A 24,999-nucleotide genomic window follows, 5' to 3' on the forward strand; every position below is an offset into this window, starting at 1 on the left:
CTCAGCATGACACCCTCAAGGTCCATCCACTTTCCTACAAATGGCCAGATGTCATTCCCTCTCATTGTCATGTTGTACTCCATTGTGTATATATACCACATCTTCTTGATCCAGTCATCAGGTGATGGACATTTAGGCTTTTTCCATGTTTTGGCTATTGTTGACATTGCTGCTATGAACATTGGGGTACATGTGCTCCTATGCCTCAGCACTTCTGTATCTCTGGGTAAATCCCTAGCAGGGCTATTGCTGGGTCATAGGGGTTTGGTTTGTTTTTAAATGCAATCTATCACTAAGGTATGGCCACTGCCTTCCATAAAATACCAAGGGATGGCTTGTAGAGCCTGAGCCTGCTGATATATTTTTTGCAATCTTATCTGAAGTGTGACTAGGTATCTTTAAGATAGGTTGTTATTTATTTATTTATTTAATTGGCCAACAATTACAACTCTAAGCAAAAGCAGTATACTGGCTAAGGATATAGTTTTACTCAAATCCTAAATCCCTTTTCCACATCACCCATTTGCTATCCCCACCCCCCCATCTAAAATGATACTTTGGAGATGCCGCAGCTTGATGCTGGGTTAGATTTAATATATTCTAAGGTTTGTGTGCCACACAGGTTCAGAGGATAAAGAAGAATGACTGTGGCTCAGAGACTTCAGGATTGTGCTAGAGGGGTTGCTTTGCTGGAGGATGGAGAAGCTAAAGGGATGAAGTGTATGCCAAGCTCTTTCAGGGAGCAGGTGTGCAGAAGAAATTAAGAAAAGGAGGTGCAAAGGACAAGTAATTAGATTAGCCTGTCTAAAGCTCCGTGAGCAGGTTGAGGATTACTGAGAGAAAAGGTCAGAAAGATTGAGTGGGAATGTAAATTAAGATGTTTACATCGATTTTAAATTGTCAACAGTTTTGGCATGATTTAATTCCCATTTTATAGGTTGATACTTCTCTTGTAATCTTGTGTTATTCTATAACACCCTATGGGTTTTGAGATAATGACCTTTGAGTTGGTAATCTCAATAGGCAACAAAATAATTATTTCAAGAATTTCTCTCTTTGACAAATATGTAAGACCAATTCTTGGGTCCTCTTTTTTTCCCCCCAAGTATCTCTCTGGTACTAAGAAAGGCCAGAAATTTTATTTTTTCACAAGTTTTCTGTTTTTGTTATTTGCTTTTGTAGCTGTTGAAGAAACTAAACACACAACCTGTCACTTACCTGAAGGTGAGGCCTTTTCTTTTCAAAATGAACTGAAATGTACAAAGCACAAAAAAACTCTTGCAGGATTTAGTAAAGTTATAATTAGCCATAAAATTTCAGGGGTGCCTAGATGGCTCAATCCATTAACCAACTCTTGATTTTGGCTCAGGTCATGACCGTGTGGTTCATGGGATTGGGCCCTGCATAGGGCTCTGTGCTGACAGCTTGGTCTCTCTCCCTCTCCCTCTCTCTCTCTCTGTCTCTCTCCCTCTCCCGCTGCCCTCCCCCCCACACACACTTGCTTTCTGTGTCTCAAAATAAATAAACATTAAAAAAGATTAAAATGTCTTGCAAGGCAGTGGGCTACATAAAGCACATGTAACACCCACCCATTGAAGGGATTCAGTTATCTATGGAACGACATCTTACTTTGGATATATTGTCTGTTAAAGCAAAAAGAAAAAAAAGTTTAATAATGTCACTGAATGAAGAAGGAAGGGAGGAAAGAAAAGATGACAAACACATTTCAAGTTACAGCTATGCAGAGACACACATACATGGGAGCTGAAGAGAAGTAGAGTGTGTATTCATTCGATTCATTTGTAGGTAACTGAAAATTGCTCATACTGGCACTTCTGCTTAAAATATGCCCGGATGTTTGTGTGAATTACCCAGACAATTAAAGAAACTTGGTCCTGAATTCTTAAATATTCCACAGTAAATGTTACTCTGCCCACACATCTTGATACTTGTTACAGACCTGGGAACATATGTTCCTGGTAGAAGCATGTACTTGACACATCAGCCAATCTGCTCCTAAATAATACGCAGCTGCCAGTGGGTGAAAACCTCAGTGTAACTCAAGTATGAAATAACATTTTTATTATTGTTTTAGGGAAAAATCATAAACTAAATGGAAGTAATATGTCTGTTTATCTATATAGAACCTAAAATTCATGGACATGAAAAATTTTCAAATTCAACAGTGGTTTTTTTTTAAAAGAAGTAGATATTGATTATTTTAAACTGTATTTTTGAGGAAAATATAGTACTATAAAATCTATATCTATAAGCAGAATCTAAGATTAAAATTTAAAAATTTTATTTATTTATTTTGAGAGCTAGAGAGCATGAGCTGGGAGGGGCAGAGAGAGAGGAGGGAGAGAGAATCCCAAACAGGCTCTGTGCTGTCAGCACAGAGCCCAACATGGACCCAAACTCAAGACCTGTGAGGTAATGACCTGATCCAAAATCAAGAGTTGGAGGCTCAACTGACTGAGTCATCTGGGCACCCCTAAAAATGTAACATTTTTATTGAGCTTTTATTTGATTACATTCTTGGCTGTGCTTGATCATGATCCTTCATTTTCATCAGGAAAACAAAGTTTTAAAATATATGAAGAGAAGATACTTGATGTAGTCTTGGATTTGTTTCATATCACAACAGCTAAAGCATTAACTAAAATGTAAATACACCACCAGATCTTATAGTTTGCATGGCATACGATCTCTTTAACTCTACATTGAGTCTATTTCTCTTGGTATTCCTAGTGGCAACCTAGAAATTAGGATCATTCTTAATACTCAGTGAATGTGTATGGCATTGTGCACACCAACACAAGATTTTGTAGTCGTGTAAGTAGAGTATCAATTACTGACTTTGAAATCCTGCCCAGTTCTCTGTCCTTCGCCCAAGGAAGACTTAATGATTCTCTTTGGTGTGCCCATCCTGGGATTGCTCTTCTTATAAGTGTATCATAGAACTTACAATATTTTGGAAAATGCTACTGTTGATCTTTCCTAGACCTTCTTATCTTGAGGACTGGGGTTCTGTCTACTTCTCTTTGTGTGCTTAATGACAAGCCTAGGAAGTAGTACATATTTGTTGATAAATTAATGTTTGTGCCATGAATAAAATGCAACTTCAGGACCTCCTCAACAAATGCTCTCTGTAAATTTAATAGTAGTACTTTTTTAAGTCGATGACCAATTGTTTTTCTCTTTCAGCAACCCAGAGTGCTTATGGGGTACTATTTATGAACATGCCTTAAACTTTGTTCTGGTTTTATTTAAGCACAAGTTTTTCTTATTAAGTTGGAAGTTCTTCTGGTCAGATTTTGTATATAGTATATGTTTGCCTTCTCAGAGTGCTAAGAACAATTCTTACTGTGTAGAAAGTAGCCAATACATATTTGTTGGAATTATTATAATGTAACCACCTGAACAACATATTTGGTATTAAATTTGACTTTTGCTTTTCAAATGCTTTTTGTCTTTAGAGCATCTGAATTGATTTTGGTTTATACATTAGTGAGATAACTTTGCAGGCCAAGGCAGAAAGAATTCAGAAATCCCCTTTGAAATAGGCAATTTCACAGCTCCTTTATTTAGAAAATGTGTGTTACTCTATGGTTATAGGGATGGATGGACTATCATGTTTATTCTCTGGGATTGTAGGTAAACTCTCAATGGCTTCTTTATTGAAAGGCACAGAAACCAAAGACCAGCCATGAAGCCATACTTGCAGCACCACAGTGTCCTCCTCTTAAGAGCTTAGACTTCTCCTTTTGAAAGCAATATTGTTTTCATTTCAGATAGGTAACTGATAAGAACAGGTACAAGTGTGGTTGTGCTGCCCTACTATGCTATGAAGCATGGGACAGTTTTGTGTTTTTAAAATATTACTCTTGTATCCTTGACTCATTTATTCAAACATCAAATATGGTGGAAGGTGTATAAGGATGAAATTTGGTCATGGGTTCAAAAGCAATTTTACTCATTTCCTGCATACAGGAATTTAAGAACAGCCCTTAGTGGGTTGGGTTTCAGTTTCCTCATAAATTTAGATAATGCTGCCAACCTCTTTGTTTTGAGTGTCATGTGAGACAATGTTTACAAAGGACTTATTATAAAATAAATGTTGGGCACCTGGGTGGCTCAGTCGGTTAAGCATCCAACTCTTGATTTTGGCTTAGGTCATGATCTCACGGTTCATGGGTTCGAGTCCTGGGTCGGGTTGTGCACTGGTGGCGTGGAGCCTACTTGGGATTCTGTCTCTCCTTCTCTTTGCCCCTCCCCCACTTGTGCTTTCTCTTCCTCTCTCTCTCTCTCTCAAAACAAATAAATAAACTTTAAAAAATAAAAAAAATAAATGTTACCTATACTTTATTGCCCTGATGTTGCCTTCTTTTACTATTCAGTGAGGTAAATTATATACAGAAATCAGGATCTTGAACACATTCAAAAACTTCCATAAGATGTAAACATTTTGCAGACCTGAAGACAAAATAATGTGCTTGAATTCTGATTTTGAACCTTCCATCACACCTTCAAGCTGCAGCAGTAATACAAAAGATCTGTGTGGCTTTGGCCACTTAGGGATGAACAAAGAGGATAAGGGTTTTCTGAGATTTGCAGAGTAACAAGAAACACAGGGGCAGTGACCTAAATTGTCAGTGACAAGAAAGATAAACCGGACAATTCGGGAACAAGCAGTGTGGTGGGAAGATTGTGGCAAGAAAGAGGGAAGAATTACTCTGAAATTAAAATCTTCAACTTGAATAAACCTTTAAATTAGCTATGTATTCAGACAGGGAAGAAGTCAGTCATCTTCTTTCTTCTCTTCAAGAGTAGACCAAAGTACATCAGCAAATATAAAGCCTGTAGGAACTAATGGTCATTTAATTGAGGTTTAAAATAAATAAAATAAAATAAAATAAATTTATTTTAAGGGGACTATCTGTTGGTAAGGTCACCTAATATGGAGTTTCTTTTACTCCATCCTTGGAAACAGTTAAAAAAAAATGGATGTCAACTTAATGAATTTTAAACTAGAGTGAATGGTGCTAGAACACATTTTGTTTAACATGGGCACTCACAATATTTTTGCTTTCCTTAAAGGAATGAAATGCTAAGAGTCACAGTGGAGAATACAATTTTAAGAAATCATTTTATGGTAAATTAAATAAGAAAGCTAAGAAGCTAAGGAGTAGTTTTAGATTAGTTTTTTTAGGAACTCTAAAATAAAGCACTAGGAACTATTTTATATATTTTGTACTCATATATGCCATCATAAAGATAGAAAACTGCAGCATGTAACTACTTAATCTTTATGGAGTTGTTTTCCATTCTGCACCTTTTGATTAAAGCCATTTAGACTTACAGATATATATTTCATGCATGACAATTAGGAGTAACCAGGTGTTTTGATTCAGTGGATTGAAAATTATGGCCTTCCTTTGATGTAAACTTGAATGACATAATGAAAATACTCTCGAATGACATCTTTCTTTCTGTTGTCGAAAACAAGAAAATTAGAATAGTTGGAAAATATGCATCATAATTCTACCACTCAAGGATAAAATTTAGAAAAGGCTTATACCTATTTAATTTCCAAATCATTTAAAGGAACAAATGATCATATATTTTAATTAAAATCTTATAATGTTGTGATAACGCCTCTTTAATGTAAATGTGATTAATTAGATTTGATCATTGAGAAGTTGGAAGTATGCCTACTCTTTGCTAGGCAATGTAAGTATAAAGAAGATTGGCCTATAGTTTGGCTAGGAATAAGTTCAAGAGCAGTATTTTGAGACATTACTTATTAAATGGTCTTTACCAAATTATTATTGACATCATATTTTGGTAAGATATTCACTGTTCATTTGTAGGTGCTCTCAAATGCTGGAAATTGCATAGTGAAACTGAGATAGGAGTTAGAGGCAGGGAGGAGATGAACCCCACCTGGGCTGGGATTGGATAAAAGAGAGTACTGGCATTCAATTTAAGTTGACCATTGCAGTAATAAAAGGAAATATGGAGGTTGAGGTTGAGTTTGGGTTTGGAGAAGAGGAAATCCCAGACATTTGTTGGGCGGTGGCAAAAACAAAGAATCTGGACAATAGTCTTTAAATTTAGTTACGGACCATGTATGTACAAAAAAGATAAGCTTCAAGATACAGAATTGGGATACACTAGATTTCAGATGATTACATTTTATTTGGCATGCAATAGGAAAGTCTGAATATAAATAGAAAGTAATTTACTAGGCAGGTAGAAACAGGAAAATTAGTAAGCAGAATAATGATATAATAACTTCATATAAGATGTTGGCAATAGAACAAAAAGAAAAGCTGAATATGAAAACTATTGAATTAGAAGGAATGTAAGACTAGGTAAATGATCAAATGCCAGAGCTGGGCTGACAGAGAAGTCAGGGATAATTTTTAGATTTTATGCCTAGCGGGTGGCTGAAAGGAAGCAAAGGAGGAGGGTGGGTGGTGGAAGAAGAAAAAGGAGAAGAAGGACAAGAGGTATTAGCGAAAGCAGCAGTCAGGTGTGGTAGCTATGCTCCAATAAACAGAAATAAAAATATCAGGAGAGTTATTTTTGGGCCATCAGGTTAATTGGTGTGGATTTCACCCTGTTGAGATAGCTGTTCCATTTGGACTAATGATGATGAAGATAGTTAGAAATCCATAACTCCATCTCAGAAGTTAAGGCCAGTGATGGATTTGAGAACCACTTAAATTACTGTATTAGTTACATTGACATATTATGCTCACATATTATAATTTAGGGGTTGATGTGACCAAAGGAGGGAGTAAGTGGAGGGTTGAAAAGGTGAGTGAGATGATTACACAGCTGCCTACTTTAAGAGAGGAGGACGAGGAGTCACGTAAAAGTTGAGGAAGAGAAACTTTTGCTAATATGTATATGTATACACACACATACATATGTAGATACACACACACACACACACACGAGTGAGGAACAATGAAATTGCAGGATCTTAGAAACTAAGGGTTTGACAGAGTTTCAAGTAGGAGGAGTAAACAATCAACACTGTAAAATGCAGGAATAAATGTACCAATACAAGGTCATTCATGTTGGCAGTTAGAAGATTAAAACACAATGAGAAAATGAAGTTGCAGAAGAGGGGGAGGTAGAAAACCTGTTTACTTTTTCCTGGATTGGTACAGCTCTTACTACTTTGATAGGGATTACATTTCCATTCCATTAGCTCATTTCAATAAATAAGATTAGCTAAAACACAGCACACTTCCTATCCATCTCATATTCTCACTGGGAAAATTGCTATGTTTACTTGAAAACATATAAATGTCTTCAAATATGGTTTAACTTAGTTTTGTCCATAAGTTAGGTTAATTTTTCCTACAGTTAGAATCTTAGCAAGGTTTTATTGTATTAAGAAAGCTAGTGTATTTTCGTTACAAACAACCTATATTTGAATTGTCTGTGTTTTCTGTGTTTTTCTGTGTATCTTCACTCCCCACTCCCCATAGGCAATAAATGTGGTCTTGCAAGATATCAAGGCATTAGAGCAAATAACAGACCTGATCAAGAAAACTTCTTTTTTTGTGTGTTTTAGTTTTATTTGAGAGAGAGAGAGATGGGGGGGGGGGAGGGAGCACACACACAAGCCAGGGAGAAGGGCAGAGGGTAAGTAAGAGAATCTTAAGCCAGGCCCATGCTCAGCATAGCACCCAATGCAGGGCTCAATCCCATGACCCTGGGATCATGACCAGAGTCAAAATTAAGTCAGATGCTTAACCGACTGAGCCACCCAGGCGCCCCAGGAAGACTCCTTTGCAAAGCTTAGGAAAGGCACGTAATCCTATAAAGCATCAACTCCAATTGAGTATTCTGTACGTAGTGAGATTTGTATGGTGATGATCAGATCAAAGTTCAGGTATTGGTTGCTGGTTTGTCGGGGTGAATTGCCACTGATAGTACTATAAAGAAGACAGCATTTAAGAGAAGGAACTTCATTTTTCAACAGATATGTGTCCAAAAATGGGGGAATGGGAATTACAGGCTTTCAGTTATGAAAGGTACAGCATAGGGAGTGTAGTCAATGGTATTGTAACAGCACGGTATGATGCCAAATGGTGGCTGTGCTTGTGGTGGACATAGCATAACAACATATAGACTTGTTGAATCACTATGTTGTATGCCTAAAATTAGTGCAACATTTTGTGTCAACTGTACTGCAGTTAAAAAAAAAGATATGTATCTGATCATCAGGCTACTGGACTTTTGAAAATTGAATCAGTTTTAAATAAAATTTGAAATATGATTGCAAGGACTATGTGTTTTATAAAAAGTAAACCCAGCTAGATATTTATTTATTTATTTGTTCATTCATTCATTTATTTATTTATATGTATAGATAGATAAATAATTTGGTTTACAAACATGGCTGAGTTATGGTTCATATCTAAAAATATAATCTTTAGGAATGAGTCTTACATGAGAAATAGAACAGGTTTGTTACATAATTTGACTTCAACAATAGGTAAAATAGTAGCCACACTGCTATCAAGGATTTAACCAGAAGTTCTTTCCTCCATTCCACTTAATTACAAATATTTTATTCCATCTGAGAGGGGGAAAAAAGAGTCTTTCATTCAATAGTTAGACAATTTAAAGACAAGCACCTCTAAGTAGTGAAATATGGTAGTTTTTAAAATCTCTTTAAGGCTTTAAGTTAGAAATATTTGGCGTCAGCTTATTTCAACTACTACAGGTATTATAAAGGGGAAGGGAAGCCTGAAGGATGATGAGAAAGTCTTGTTAAGGAGGTAGGGTTTTCTTTATTTGGCTTTAGAGGGATGCAAATGAGTAGAAAGAAAGAAAGAAGCATTATTAAATTTTGAATTCTTCAAAGTTTAATATTATGGACCAATCCTTACAATGCTCCTTTTTCTCTTCTAAAAATTCATGGGGAAAATTGATTCTTAACACAAAAATAATTTCTCCATGATAATTAAACTTACAGCTATTAGTGATACATTAATTATAATTAAAATACTATTTTATTTTGTCTATTTTGTCTACTTTCAGTACAAGGTAAAAATAGTTACGTAGGTAATTATGCTACTGTAATGGTCAAGACTTGCTTTCCAGTGATTTCCTTCTCTGCTGGCTTTTCAGAGAAACTTTCTATATAACAGGTTCTGTAATCTACCCTTTGCATGCATCATTGCATGTAGTCTTCCTTCAGAGAAACTCAAGAGTAGTAGAAGAAAATTGAAGTTCAAGGCAGTTAAATACCTTGCCCAAACCCATAGAGCTAGTAGAACTAGGGTTTGAACTCTATTCTGCCTTCAACGTCCACCCAAGATCCTTTATAAATGTTGTCTCTATAAAAGCAGGGTGAATAGGAGATGGATTTATAATATACCAAACCAAGTATCAAATCCAAAACTTCTTTGTTTTCAGGCTGTCTAACCTCAGAATATATTCCTAATTTTTTGTTTCCTACTTAATTTGCTTTAATGTCTTCTATGTTATAAGAACCCTCAAATTAGTAAAACTCCAAGTTTATATAAATAATGTCACAAAATCATTTACTGCATTAATTACTCTTCGTTTTATAAGAAGGATTTCTTGACATATCCCAACTGAAAAGTATGTTTCCAGTCAAAATTCAATTAATTTATTTTCTTAGCATTTATTATCCTACATACTGTCTACATTTACTGCAGAGGGTTAAACAGAAGATGAAATACAGTTTTGAAATTCAGAGAACTTGTATCCATGAGCACTGTATAAAACTCTTGAATCACTATACTGTACCCCTAAAACGAACTGTATGTTAACTATACTGGAATCAAATTAAAAACTTAATAAAATAAAAAAAAGAACTTCAACCCAGTAATGATGGAGGAAATAAAAACAAATAATTAGTAAGAAAAGCAAAAATAAAATAAGAAGCATACTGAAAACATATGTTGCCCTGGACGTTGTTAAAAAAACAACTAAGAAACTCAGTGTCAGAGCAAGGCATGAATGGTAGGTAGAGTGCTAATTGGAAAGAGAATAGATAGGATGGAAGAAATTGTATCTATTGTGCATGTACGTAGGTAAGCATGAGGGCAAGGGAAGGAGACATGCTAAAGACATGAGGTTCTTGCCATAGTGTTAAAGAAAAGGCTGGGAGGGGAGGAGGAAGCTATATTATAGAGTCCCTTGAAAACCAGGCTGGGTTATTTGTACTTATTTCAGAGAGTCATTGGTGGTTTTTGACCTGGCAAGTTATGTGTTAGATACTTCATTCTGGGACTCATGAGCAGAATTGACCAGATTCCATAGACAGGAGGCTTGAGTTATTCTAAGCAAGAATGTATTCTGCCCAAACTAGGCGACAATGGGAATAGAAAGAGGAATGGGTAGAATGACTATTCTGTAATAAGATGTATAAGACTCAGAAATGGAAAATTAACATAAAGGCTGAGCCTGAGTATTCAAGAGACATTTTCAGAGCAAAAAGTCAAGAAAAGAAACTTGTGGGCAGGTATGCAAGAGAGTCTCATGAGGTCAGTTTTCAGAAACATATTCTTTGCTTAAAAAAAACAAAACAAGTTATATCATACTTTTAGAGTGGGTGACAACTGTATTTTCCTTGGCTAGATAAGAAATGAATCCATGTTAACTGAAGAAAGTGTTATATTATGCAAAGTCTATAACAAGATCTGTGTTTATGTCTGTAAAATAGAGTCAGTGATACTTTAAAAGGAAATTATAAGGTTTAATAGAGCTTTATATTGATAATGAGATTTCTGATGGCTTCAGACCATATAAAGTACCACTAATAAAAAGCTAAAGTATAATTAAAATTATTGCCATAACAATAGTAGATGACACTTTATCCTCTTCATTTCTGTTGAGCAAGAGGGATAGAATTTGTTGTTTTTCTTTAAAAATATATTCTGCCTTAATGAGAGAACTACAAGGATGTCTGTAAAAGTGAGTATCGTTCAGTCGACTTCTGGCTGCTTCCCACAAAACTGGGTTTCTTTTGGTAAGGAAAGGTAAATGAATCGAAGTAGACTACTAGTGTTGCATACCACAGTTTGTTATATGCTAGGATATATGATTTGCATATATTATTTCATATGATCTGTAAAACCCTACACAATTGGTTTCCACAATAATCTTCCTTTTACAGATGAGAAAATTTAAGATTAGAGCATTTAAGTAACTTGTCTCCAAATTAAACAGCTAGTAAGAATTTCTAGTTGAAGACAATTGCAGTGGGAATTGTAAAGGGCAAATGGATGAATACAACTTCTACATAGATATTAGAACCAAACAGCCTTAGTCCCTGATCACGTGTGAGATTGAATAGATTTATGGCCAGGAGTTTTCAAGGATTGCTCCAGGGTTTCTGGCTTGCAAATAAGATATAGAGTTGTTCCATTCCATAGCATAGGGAACATGTGACAAATATGTATGTATGTGAGAAGAAGATGAGCATGTGCCTGCTGTCAGCCATGAGTGTGAGATATGCATGGGGATAGACTTAATAGGTTGCTCATTATGTGGATGAGGAGGCTTAGAAGACAGGGAAGGGCTAGAGGTGGAACTTTTAGAGTCATCAGTTATGAATTAATCATAAAGACATGAATGACTGAGTGATATTGCTCAAAGAGCATGTGTAGAATAGAAGATAAAAGAGTCATATGTGACACCCCAGGGAACAGCAGCCTTCGAAGGTAGAGAGACAAGCTGACAGAAGAGACTGATAAGAGTGTCCAGAAAAGTGAAAATCCTCAGGGCACACATGGTTTCATTTTAGAGTTCAGTGATGTCACTTCTTTGGGAACTAGCTATTACAATATTGTATCTCCTCTACATCTCTCTTCTGTCCTTTGCGTTTCCATTATAGGAGAGGGGGAAAAAAGAGAAAATATGTCATTGAAATTGACAGTGCATGATGTATGATTGACGTGAGAATTTGTATACTTGTCTATAAACGCGAGGGTAAGTTTTGACACAAAGACTGATGAAATCTTCAAACTGACAAACATTTATTTTTACATAATCCTGAGGGGTAGGGACAAGAGCAGAGAAGACCTATTATAGTTCTTTCTTGTGCTACGACTTTTATTCCAAGAGTCGTCTATAACCAGGGATGATAGTAACTATGAAAGGTATTTGCAGTTTTATACTTTACCAGAATGTAGCCCAAGTAGGAGAAGTAATGTAAAATAAGGATATCTTGGTTAACAGAAATATCTGTCATAGAAATTTTTGTTATGTCATTTACATAACAAACTGCTGGAAGAGGATACCTATGGGCAGGATGAAGTAACTCATATTTCTGGATCTATTTCATGATGATATGGTTGTACTAGTTGATCTGCTTCCTCATTTTTATACATATATACTTGTAACAAATATACATCATCTCTTACGTAGTCTGTTCACTACAGGGTCAATAGACTTTAAATAACCCTCATGAAAATAACATTACAGCCCTCCTCAATGAATTTAATTACACTGTATTAACCTGGAATAAAGTTCCTGGTTTTCTGCCAATTTTACTATAACGTGAGGTAAGAATGTTTCAAAAGGCAGCTAGTAATCACAGATATGTTGAAAATTAAATAAGACATTTTAAGGAAGAAGAATTATTTAGAAAAATAGAGAGAATATATTTAAAGTATTTGTTCAATGAAACAGTGATAAAAGTGCAAATTTTAGGTAGGTTCTAGTTTAAAATCTAGAGTAGTCCTGGGGTGCCTGGGTGGCTCAGTTGGTTAAGCATCCAACTTCAGCTCAGGTCATGATCTCACCGTTTGTGAGTTCGAGCCCTGCGTCGGGCTCTTTGCTGACAGCTAGCTCAGAGCCTCGAGCCTGCTTTGGATTCTGTGTCTCCCACTCTCTCTGCCCCTCCCCCGCTTGTGCTCTGTCTCTCTTGCTTTTAAACATAAATAAAACATAACATTTTTAAAAATCTCGAGTAGTCTGTTCAATTATTTTTAGCCTCAGAACCAAATTGGTTTTTCTCATTTCAAACTAAAAAAGAAGGAAGCAAAAATATTTGGAGTACTATGAAGCCATGGGGCTAGCCTACAATATATAGTTGACCTAATCTACTCCTAGAGATAATTTACATTACCAGTATTTTTAGTATTTTAGTGTTTGATTGATTGGTAATTTGACATATAAAGTACTTCAAAGCATTTCTCAAAAGTCTTCACCAAAACGGTTTCGTAAGGTACATCTTTATACTTCTCGCTTATTTCCATCTATCTTACTTGTTAAATATAGGGGAGATTGTCTTTGCTTTTTTACCAGGTAAATGGGGGAATACGTGTTTCTGACTTTATTTCGGTAACACTTTATGTCAAATAATTTTTAGTATTCTATAAATGCAATGCTTTGCTTTAGGCATATATTAATTTTACTTAGATTTTAATTTATAACCATTGAAGGAATGACTGTATTTACAAAATAAACACTTCATTCTTGTACTCATTGACTTAACCATATGTCATTAAATTTCTTTATGATCGGGCAAAGAATGGTTATTGTCTATTAAAATCTGATTTTTTTTTATTTGTTGTAGGTTTTATTGGGATTTAATAATGCTTATAATGATGGTTGGAAATCTGGTCATCATACCAGTTGGAATCACATTCTTTACAGAGCAAACAACAACACCATGGATTATTTTCAATGTGGCATCAGATACAGTTTTCCTTTTGGACCTGATAATGAATTTTAGGACTGGCACTGTCAATGAAGACAGTTCTGAAATCATCCTGGACCCTAAAGTGATCAAGATGAATTATTTAAAAAGCTGGTTTGTGGTTGACTTCATCTCATCAATCCCAGTGGATTATATCTTTCTCATTGTAGAAAAAGGAATGGATTCAGAAGTTTACAAGACAGCCAGGGCACTTCGCATTGTGAGGTTTACAAAAATTCTCAGTCTCTTGCGTTTGTTACGACTTTCAAGGTTAATTAGATACATACATCAGTGGGAAGAGGTAAGACCTATCTTTTACTTTTTTAAAGCCACTATATCATGAGATTGTTAACTATAACTTTTACGATGAACACCTGTGCAATGTATAATGAGTTTTATGAAATTCAAGAAGAAAAATTCTATTTATTCTTTTTGGTGCATAAGTGAAGTATTTGTATCTTCAAAAGATATGATCAAATACTGGATTTGAATCAACTGAAAAAAAAAACAGTGATTGTAAAACAATTGTTTTATACCAATTAAGTCTTTTTAAAAGCAAATCCACTCTAACCAACAAATATTTATCCTAACCAATGCAATTCCTCCTCTACCAAAGGAAGTTTCTTTTTATTTAATCTGAATATATCAGGTACAATCTTTGACAAAGATGTGTAGGATCTGATTGCTAATCTAGTTTGCATCATTAGTTCTATGAGATAATCTAGTTTATATTTCCTCTAACATTGAAATTTCAGAGAATTTGTGTTTGAAGAGAAGAGTTTTAAGAAGTATTTCCAAGTTATTTATGTAAAGACTTATTACTGCATATTAATTTTGCTCAATGTTATGCTTTGCCCATAATTATTTATTATAGTTTTGCCCTATTGATTCATTTCAAAATACTGAAAAACAGGATACTGTGGAGAAAAATTATTACATAGAAAACACAAATAGCACGGTTCATAAATACAGTGAATCTGGCCAATCATTTGCCAGAGGGAACCTGTTGTTCTTATGCAGTGGGTGCGTCCTGCCTGAAAGGGCTCAGCCTACTGCAGTTTCCAAGGATCTGAGTTAAATGTGCCATCACCGAGTGAAGGAGTTTATGTCCCTAATTCCAGAGTATGCCTTTTTGACTTTGTTTTCCTTCTAAGTTTGCTTTTTAAAATTAATTATAACCTGAATTTTATTGTCTGCCTAAAAATGAGGGTCAAAAAGGCCCAGATCTCTAAACTAATGACAACAATATACTGGCAATAGATTTATTGCTTCGCTCATTTCCAAAGTGCGTTTTTAACATATTTAGGAAGGATTATGTTTTGGAATTTAGGTTTAAACCCTTCATAGAATAGAACTTCTGTTAACATTGGCTCTGCTTTTTGTGATATGGTAGCAGTGTTTTGTGTGCGCCTGTCAATGACATTATGGTTCGCAGGATTTCAGGAAATGACATGCAATAATAAAACACTACATAGGCATAAAAATGGATCGTTCTTAAAATATGGATATAGATTATATTCAAAATCAAATGAAGCACATTTGAAAAATTGGTTTCATCTTATAATGTGTCTCTATATAGCACATTCCATCTAGAATATAATAAATATTTGGTTCTTAAAATTTATTATACCAGTTTGAGATTAATATCCAATCAAGGCGATTATTGATAATAATAGTTAATATTTATTGAGAGCTTATTACATGTTAAATGATATATTTTATTCTTTACATGGATTAGTTCCTTTTCCTAATAATTCTGGTGGCTTGCCCAGAAAAAAAAAAGTTAGTAAAAGTTGGAGCTGAGATTCTAACCTTTTATTCTGACTCCAGAGCAAATTCTCCTGACATTTTATAACCTTATATAATAAAACTGTATAGTTTCTCAGTATTGCATATAGTCTTTCAATGATAAATACCTTAATATTCCACCACTTTATAGATTGAATGAAAAATTGTGGGAAACTTTTCTAAACTAAGATGTTATCTATGCAACATTAGAGTTGAACATTTACCTCTTAAAACATAGTCACAAACATTTTTTTTTGAATGAATATCCTGTAAGAATAAAAGTCACTGATATAGCCAGGCAATTAAAAATACAGTGGGCAATGCGACTATTTGCAATGTCTTGTAGTTTTAACCCAGTTACCCTAGAGAGTGGCAGCAGGATGGACAGATGGTGTCCTATCAGATAAAATGGCAGGCTGTGCAGTCATAGAAGATGACACTCCTGACACTGTTGCCCTCTGGTTCCTGGCAGTGGTGGCAGGCACCTAGATCTGCGTAACATGACGGTGTCTTAAATATGCCATGATATAATTCAGGGTCATCAGCTTCCTGCCATCCTTACTGTAAAATGCAATTTAATATGCACTTACAGAAATTTGGTAACCAAACACACTGAGCCTAGAGTTGTGAGTTGGCAAGATCTTTCCTATAAATAAATGATCTTGATGATAAATGACCCAGAAGCTCATTTAAGTGAAGAATGTTTTCTTGATTGTATGATATATGCAGAAAATCACATGTATCAGTGATATTTAATGTCTGCTAGTAATACTGTTAAACAGGGAAGAAACAGGAATAATTAATCCAGAATTTAATAAAAATTCATTATTTCATCACTTACATGGTTCAAACCAAAAGCACAAAAAACTTGAGTCATTCCAAACTGGCAAATCTTTACCTGATTTTTATAAATGCCCCTGGGATGTGTTTACATGTGGAACGAACAACAAATAAATCAGAAGAATTTGCTCTGTGAGCATTTGGCACAAGACTGCAGAGGAAGATGTGAGTTCACCCACATGTCTTTGAGTTCTGAGTGTTTTAGTACCAAGCTGGCTAAGGCTAAATTCAGCAAATTTGGGGAAGTAATGTGTGAAATCTGGAAGCTGCCACTGTTCTAAATGAATCATTCCCAAGGAAAGTGGCTGCCTTCTATAGGAAACTGCTTCCATCTTCAATGATACTTTTTTTTTTCAGTCTGAATTAGTTCAACTGAAAAACAACATGAAGTGCCAAAGCCAAATAAATTAGAGAAATATTGTGAATGAAATACAGAAACTTTATAATTTAGCCCTATGTTACTCTTATTACTAAAGTTGAATGTAGTGGCTAATGTAGAAGGAAAAAGGTGATGTGGGCAACTAATTTCTGAAACACTTGGTGTTAAGGAATCAGGAGGGAAGCTATTTTCAAGAGGCAATTATAAGATCAATGGCTTTCGGATGCAAAAATAGAGAGCTCTCTGATTCTATGTTGAAACTATATATATTGCCAGGTGACATGAAATTTTGTAGTAATTTAGATAAATCAGGCCAGAACATTCCTTTTCCTATAATCTCCAGAAAACCGAGGTGCATCTTTCCCACTCTTGTATTTTGGTTGAAAAAAATCATCTCCTTAATTCATCATTGTTGTTCATGTTGTATTTCAAGTAAAGAGTAACTCAACCAAAGTGTTATTTTGTTTTTGTTTTTTATTATATTTTTTAATGTTTATTTATTTCAGAGAGAAAGAGGGACAGAGCATGAGCAGAAGAAGGGCAGATAGAAAGGGAGACACAGAATCCGAAGCAGGCTCCAGGCTCTGAGCTGTCAGCACAGAGCCCAGTGTGGGGCTTGAACCCACACAGTGTGAGATCATTATCTGAGCTGAAGTAACTTAACCTACTGAGGCCACTCAGGCACTGCCTCTCCCCCTGCTTTTTAAAAAAGAAATTGTTTTTAATGTTTATTTATTTCTGAGAGAAAGAGAGAGAGGCAAGATTGGTATTTTGTAACCCATCACAGAAGGAACCCATTCTCTGTGACCTGAAAGAAACAAAGTGAGGAAATCCACCTCCAGCACCAAATAAAATGGAACATTAGTAACAATTTAGGACCATCACAAACCCCCAAGAGATAAAAGGTAGATTAAGAGGTTAGCAAATGGGAGTTAATTCAGTTAGCAAAGATAAAGAGTTCTAGGATCCTTAAAACCTTCATCTGCTGATGTCAGTCACTTTATCAAAGAGGGATATCCCTTGATATTATCTGAGATTTAGGAAATAGTAATTGAAAAGCGAAATGTTCTTTATGATGGTTATCTTTTTTGTAAGATTCAGTATCACAAAAGTGTAAATTCTTCATGAACAATGTAAAAAAAGTGTGGGAAATGCATGATGGCTTATGATAAGTATGGCTTTGGAATACACACATATTTTATTTTGCATTCCTTGTGTAGATTTGAGACATGCCATAATTAACTGCATCCATTTTAGGCTGGAAGAGGGTTTATCATTCTGATCTTCATATATGTCTATTGCAATTTCAGATGAATAATGTGTATGGAATATTGAGATGATCTTGCAATCAATATTAGATTTTTATGTTAGCTTAGAGATACGTTTATATACAAAGTGTGTTTAACAACAGACCATTAATAAGGAAATTTATTCCACAGAGAGCTAATGCAGACTGTGGTTTCTGTCTTTGGTTAATTTTAGCATTCTAATTGGTTTAGATTAGAAACTAACTCTTGCTATAAATTGCCTATCTATAATTACACAATACATACTCTAACTCTACTTTCATCTTTTAAGGAAACACATCGAATTCTAAGATTTGCTATAAGCAAACACCAGTGTTTTCCTTCACCTACCCCCAACTACAAGTCAGAGAGGCTCTCTATCGCCTATCACATCAAATCTGTTTCTTGGCTGTGCCTTCAAGGCTCTCCAGCAAACTGTTCCCCCATCTCACCACTGTCACTTCATATTTGTACCGGGCAACCCTCTCCTGTTTGTGCGTTGGTTTTACAGTGCTTGCAGAGAATGATTCTTACTGCTTCTGCAATTTTGCATGTGCCACACCTCAGATGTGGGAAGCTTTTTCTTTTTTCCTACCGTTCCTTTAAAAATGAGGCTTAAACTCATTTCCAGAAATATTTGACCCAGGTGGACTGGGCTCAAATTCAGTACCTTGAATTTGGGCAGTTCTACTGGCCCTTCTTGAATCTGTGCATGCTGATAGCTTTGTTGCTAATGCTTACTTACATGCATTTTCCTTTTCTTTTGGTGGATATAAGCATCTATCAGGAACAGTTGGAGTCAATTTTGCCTTTGACTCTCCTCGTACGCTGGTACAGAGTTCTGAAAGGTTATGGGAGCATGCCTGTACCTAAATACATGGCATGTTCTAAATCCATTAAATAATTGCAAGGGAATATTCATTCTTTATTCCCAAGCAATTACTGAGTAGCTCCTTTGTGCAGATGCTGCACGAGAGAATTCAAAGCAGATCCCAGCTTTGTAGGAAAAACAGACATGTGAGCAAATAATCACAGATGGTGTGGTAAGTGGCAAAATAAAGGAGTGAGTGAACAACAGAGTTGTGGGGTTTTTTTTCCCCACAAGAAGAGAGGCTCACAGTTATCGGAACTGAGTTTCAAAGCTGGAGTCTGAATTCCCAAGGTGATTGAGTGGGGCAAAGGAGGAGCATGCCAGTTAGACCCGAGGTACAAGCAGCCTAGCTCAGATCGTGGTTTACATCTCTAGAATCTAGGTTGTAAAGGGAGTGAGTTTAGGGGTACAGACATGAATTTGTGCTAATGATGGACTTTATTAGGTGTCATTGAGGCATTTCAGGTAGAGGGGTGCATTTTAGAGTAGTACAGAGTGAAGGGGATTAGAGACCACACAGGATGGAGTTAATAGTACCAATTAGGAGACAGATGTGTCACGCATTTGCCTTACATCTATGCAGCCAGCACCAAACAGGGTGCTCTTTAGTTATCTAGAGGGAGATTTAACTTTTACAAGTACTCTTGCCCTTGATGTTTGTAGCAACAATAAAATATGAGACAATCTTAGAGGAGGTCTTTTTTTAAATGTCTTATAATTTCAATATCAATTATATATGATAGAATTAATATTATCATCTCATTAATATGATATATAAATATACATGCTATACTAGTATGTGTAACAATATGTACTAATATTGATACTATTGATACAATTGTATTTGAGATTTGTAAACATGGTTTCTGGTGATGTGAAGTGAACCCTATGCTGGAAATTAGTATATGTAGGACTTCATTCAGAAGTGTCCCTTTTATTTTCTATTTAATCTAGGGAGAAAGCCTTAAAGTGAGTGATTTATGCTTATAAACTTAACAGAAAAGTTGTGAAGTTCAAATGAAATGAGATGCACTGAAATTATATACGTAAGATCCATGATCCCATCTTTCTCAGATGAACACATTTGCTGACATTAACATTATTATCTGTGTGTGGTGAGTTGCTTGATATTTTCTGCAGGCAAATATTGATTCTGCTAAGGACCACTAGGTGTCCTCTACTGGTTGTGTTACCTCAGGGTTCTATATTCTAAAAAAAACAAAATTGTCTTCTTTGGAAGTTGTTCACTTACACTCTAGGTAAAATAGATGACTGTGGCTATTCATATATGCAAAAATTATTTCCTTTACCTATACTTTCTTCTCAAGTTAAACAAAGAGTTTAAGTTCCTTCTCTAAGGAATTATTTTTATTCTGAGAGAATTGGTTTCAATTATTATACTGTGTATTTTCTAAGATGATATTTAACACTTACCCTGAAGTTCTAAAGTACTGTAAAGAGCTCTATTTGGATATGAAATGTTGTGAGGCCAACACAGATAGGTAGAATTAACAAAATCTGGGTGGGTATATGTCTGTGTGTGTTAGAGGTGAGATACGTAATTTTAGGAATGCTCTTTGTTCACTGCCCTACAGCAGATCTGTAAAATTCTGATGCTTTGGACATGGAGTTCTCAGTTTCATGTTAGAAAAACAGGATCATGTTTGAAATGTTCAGACCCCTATTTTAAAGATTAAAATTCTAGGCTTTATTAATGCCCCATTATGGGCCCAGTCTGTGTTTCCATTTTGCACATTTTTATACCCTTCCATGGCTGTATGTTGATAATAGCCAGACACCTATCCAAAGCTTTAAAATTATGTATCTCCTGTCTTAAAGTCTACATGAGTATGTGACGATCTCTGTATAGATATCTCTTGAGCTCTCCAAGGTCAGTATGTCCATGTCCCTTTCAAATGTTCTCTTCTGTTTCCTTTTACTCAGTTAAAATCTAAGTGGTATCCTTGACCTCTCCTTTGCTTCCAATCTCTGTAGCTAACAATAACCAGGCTCTACTGGTTCTACTTTCTGAAAGTGGTTTGAATTCTCATTCTCTTTCCCTGAATCTTCTCTATCGTCATCTAAGTTCAAGCCAACACCAGTCACTGCTCATTTTTTATTTTTCTCATTTTTATAATAGACGAATTACTAGATTTTAAAATTCACCCTTGCTTGTCTTCCCAAGGCCTCAAAAGTGCTATTTTTAAAGAGCAAATAATACCATGCCATTTACCTGCTGAAAATATTTCTATAAGTTTTCATTACTAGTAGGACAAATTCCAAAATTCAGGGTCCTTTAAAATCTGAGTCTTTTTATTTGAGCCTGGGGAACTACGTGCTCCTTTTTTTTAAGCTATGCTGGACTTCTTTATATGCTGTTTTAAGGCCTTAATATGTTGTTTACTTTTCCTAGAACTTTGTTTCTTTGGCCAACCCCAGTTTATCCATCACATTTTCTTCCTTTGACGTTGGCTGTAATTTAAATTTTTTGGGGGTAGAAGTACCTAATCTCTCAGGTAATATGAATCCTATCTATAATATCCTGGCATAGACCATGTGCTTTTGCTTTGTAACATTCATCCCTTTTGTAATTTCTCTTAAACAGCACCTTCCCAAGTCTATTTAAACTCCTGAAGAGAGGAGGTCATAAATTTCCTGTATCTTTAGTTCACAGCAGAGTGTCTGGAAAATAATGGGGCAAAGGAATACTTGCTAAATGGGTTAGATTATGCCCTCAAGGAAATTTCAGGTCAGCAGAAAAAGCCAACATGTAAATAAACAGGTAAGCAAAACACTAGAATGTCTTGAATCTAACAGAGGAGGCAGTTATAGACAACAAAACGAAAGAGAGGTGCATTATGAGAATGTTGTAGAAGATCTACCAGAGGCTCTAAATAAGGCATCCTAGTCATGGCCACTTTGAAAACTAAGTTTGAAAGTATATGTCCTTCCAAGTGGATAAGCCTGGGAAATATTACAAGGGAATTTAGAAATCATGAATAAAATCAATCAAGTTTTTCCTTTATAGATGGAGATGATAATTTTCTGCCCAATATCATAGACTTGTATAGAGGCTCAAATGAGGTGTTTTTATGGAGCATACTTTGAAACTATGAAGTTTATAGAAATGTAAATTGTTATTATCACAAAAGTTTCTATTAGTTTAAAATATGAAAAAAATCTCAACAGCGAGTTCAACTGTTGTTCTTTAATGTGCTTACCATCTTTCCATACATTGGAAGTATTATAAACATTATTATGGATTATTTCTGCCTAAAATATACCAAGTATAGAATCGAAGTAGCAAATAAGACAAACAATTTGGGACAAAATGCACTTAGCCTCACATTTATCTGACATTTCTGGAAAAAATGTCTCCATTTCTCCTTCCATTGTGAATATAGTTACAACATATATTATGACTACTGCTATTTTAGACTCATCTACTTGTGTTAGAGCGAAAACTGGGAATGCCATTCATTTATGAGTCTCGGACACACAATTTATGATGGAATTCTGGTTTAAATGTGAATTCTAGTTCAACCTCCAGAGTGTTTCATAATAAACATGTGTTACTTTAATTATCTAGGTAATTATCTCAATTGAACAGGTCACTTTTGTTGGTCCTGTACACAGTGGTACACCTGTCTACAAGCAAGAAAGGTGTGGTAAGACATGATATAAATTGGAAGATGTTACAGTGCCACCCAAGAATGTTTTATTGTTATAAACAATTAAATGAAATTAAACTCCCTTCTGAAGGGAATATCAAATATACTTATCTAATCATAAAGGGAGAAATGTATGCTTTTTTAATTGTTAGTTTATAACAAACTTATCTTTTACTTTAGCTAGGTACAATGCCAAAGATGATTTTTATTAGTTTGAAATGTCTTGGGAAACAAAATTTTGCTTGCCTTATGTCAAAAGTAGTAGTGGATGCCTATTTCACTGGGCAAAGCATAGTAATTGAAATACATTAGAGATTGTCACACAAAGTCCGTTTTCTTAAGACACTTATAACTGTAATGAAGGCTCAAGAATAAATAAAATTAGAATCCTCAATCACACTGGATAATGGCTGAGAAAGACCTACTTTGACTTCTCTTTCTGTCTTGCTGATGTATGCATTTTAGACTTTGTATTAGAGGAGTCGTGTCTTAGTGTGAAAACGAAATACATTTGGTTGGTTATATAATTCTTGTGGCTATTTTGAGTTAAGCCTGCCATTTAGGCCATTTTTTTAAAAAGAGGGTCAAAATCTTTTCTTATTACATCTTAAAGTGAAAGTAAACATCGAGTAAGGATTCCGGAAGCCAGCCTCAAGTCTCTATATAATTTAAAGCAGTTGCAAAGAAAGAGAATAGCTATTTTGAGATCGTCTTATTCATCAGGAGTGGTGAAATAAAAAAGGATTTCCCATTAAGATTGGTCATCAGTGGAAATTTTGCAATAATGTTCTAATTATCTGAATGTGCTACTTTTTTTTTTTAATCATTACTGTTGTGGACATACAAGTTCGGTGAACATACAAAGTAAAGGAAATTCAGCTTACTTAAAATGAAAGTCAGTAGTATCTTGTCCAAGTCATTCTTGGACAAAGTAACTTGTCCTTAGTCATTCTCTCATTTAAAAAAATATGGCTGATGGCCTCTACTTTGGCCTGGATGGTTGTTATAATAATTGAAGAGAAAATTAGTAAACTCTACTGTGGAAAGTCTAAAGAGTCTTATTAATTTAATTTAAGATATATTTTTTTACCATATAAATTCACTTAAGATATAATTAGCCAAATTATTTCAATGATTTTTTTCATAGAATTTCTGAAAGAATGAAATTCTTATCTTCCTCAATATTTTAGATGATAGCAGAAAGTAAAGGGTAGAATTTGGATTGTGGTAGTGGGTGCTTTGAAATTTAGAGTCCAAGAGCTATAACTGCCCAATAATACCCAACAGTACTATTTGGAGTATCAGTTAACTTTGCAGAGGTTGCTGTGTTGGAGTACAGGAAGCAGCTCTCCATAATGTGAACGTATTCATCTCCATGCACTGAGGAGAAGGATAATAAATGTCTGGAACGGATGCTTCCAGTTGACTGAAAGTGAATCATAAGCACACAAGTGTACACATTTTAATAATATTGTACAATTAAAATGCTTTCCCCATTTTATTGAATCTGTAATTCGGAGAAATTCAGTCTTCGATAGTCCTTAACTTGATAAAGGATTACCTCCCTTCCTCCCCCTTGCATGTATTTGCTATAGAAACAAAATAATTTTATAATGACAGATATTACCCAAAAATGCTAGTAATTTGTTAGGAAAGAGTTATAGAAGAACTTCTAGATTTATGGATCATTTAGACTCACATAAATTATAACCTTTAGAATAATATTACATATATGGATTCCAAAAGTTGCATATGTTAGTATATGTGTTCCCTCTCTTGACTTGCAGGGCCAGGTTATGAGTAACAGACTGGGAAGTTCTAAATGACTGACTAGTCATTTTTATGGCTTTTACAGCTTCAAGAGTATCTGGTAGACCTTTAAATATAACCAAGCCATGCTATTAGTTGGCAGGTGGAGAGAGTAATTCTTGAATGGTTGAGAGCAATTCTCTATACAAAAAAAATAGATATATGAATATGTGTATCATAACTTGAGTGAGAGGTGTCTTTGTGTGAGAGACAGGCTCTACAGGCTATAAGAAGTTTAGTTGAGCTGCAGAGAAGACAGGGGAACACCAGCAAGCAATTAAGAAGAAATATTTTACAGTTTTGCTGAAGTCTTTCTCTGTTGCCAAATTACCAGTATTTGCCTGATATCAAAGATGAATATTTTAGTGTTACGAAGTGTTATTGCTGGGCATTTTACCAACTAAATCAACCATCCCCCTTCCCTTTAATTGAATTGTTATTTCATATGTTCCAAAAATCTCCAATGTTTTGAAATTAGAAAGTGACTCTGCGGCTTCAGATGAAAAACAAAAAATCCAGTTAGCCCATGTTCTAGCAAAATGCTACTATTTTTGAAAAAATTCTGTTTAGTAGCATATTTCTTAAATGTATGATTCTATATATCCAGTTAAACACTGTATGTGTAATTATATACTAACTCTTCTAAATAA

At 35.0% G+C, this 24,999-nt stretch overlaps 1 protein-coding gene across 1 annotated transcript in view; it reads left to right on the forward strand.

Moving 5' to 3' along the window:
* HCN1 (hyperpolarization activated cyclic nucleotide gated potassium channel 1) overlaps window positions 1–24,999 on the forward strand; it is a 400,352-nt gene that overhangs the window by 44,259 nt on the left and 331,094 nt on the right. Inside the window, exon 4 of the mRNA XM_029941265.1 lies at window positions 13,583–14,006. Within this exon, the coding sequence (XP_029797125.1) occupies window positions 13,583–14,006 (424 nt within the window). The remainder of the gene's footprint in view (window positions 1–13,582; window positions 14,007–24,999) is intronic.

Source organism: Suricata suricatta, chromosome 6 (genome assembly GCF_006229205.1).
Source record: "Suricata suricatta isolate VVHF042 chromosome 6, meerkat_22Aug2017_6uvM2_HiC, whole genome shotgun sequence".
In the NCBI taxonomy this organism is placed as follows: Eukaryota; Metazoa; Chordata; class Mammalia; order Carnivora; family Herpestidae; genus Suricata; species Suricata suricatta.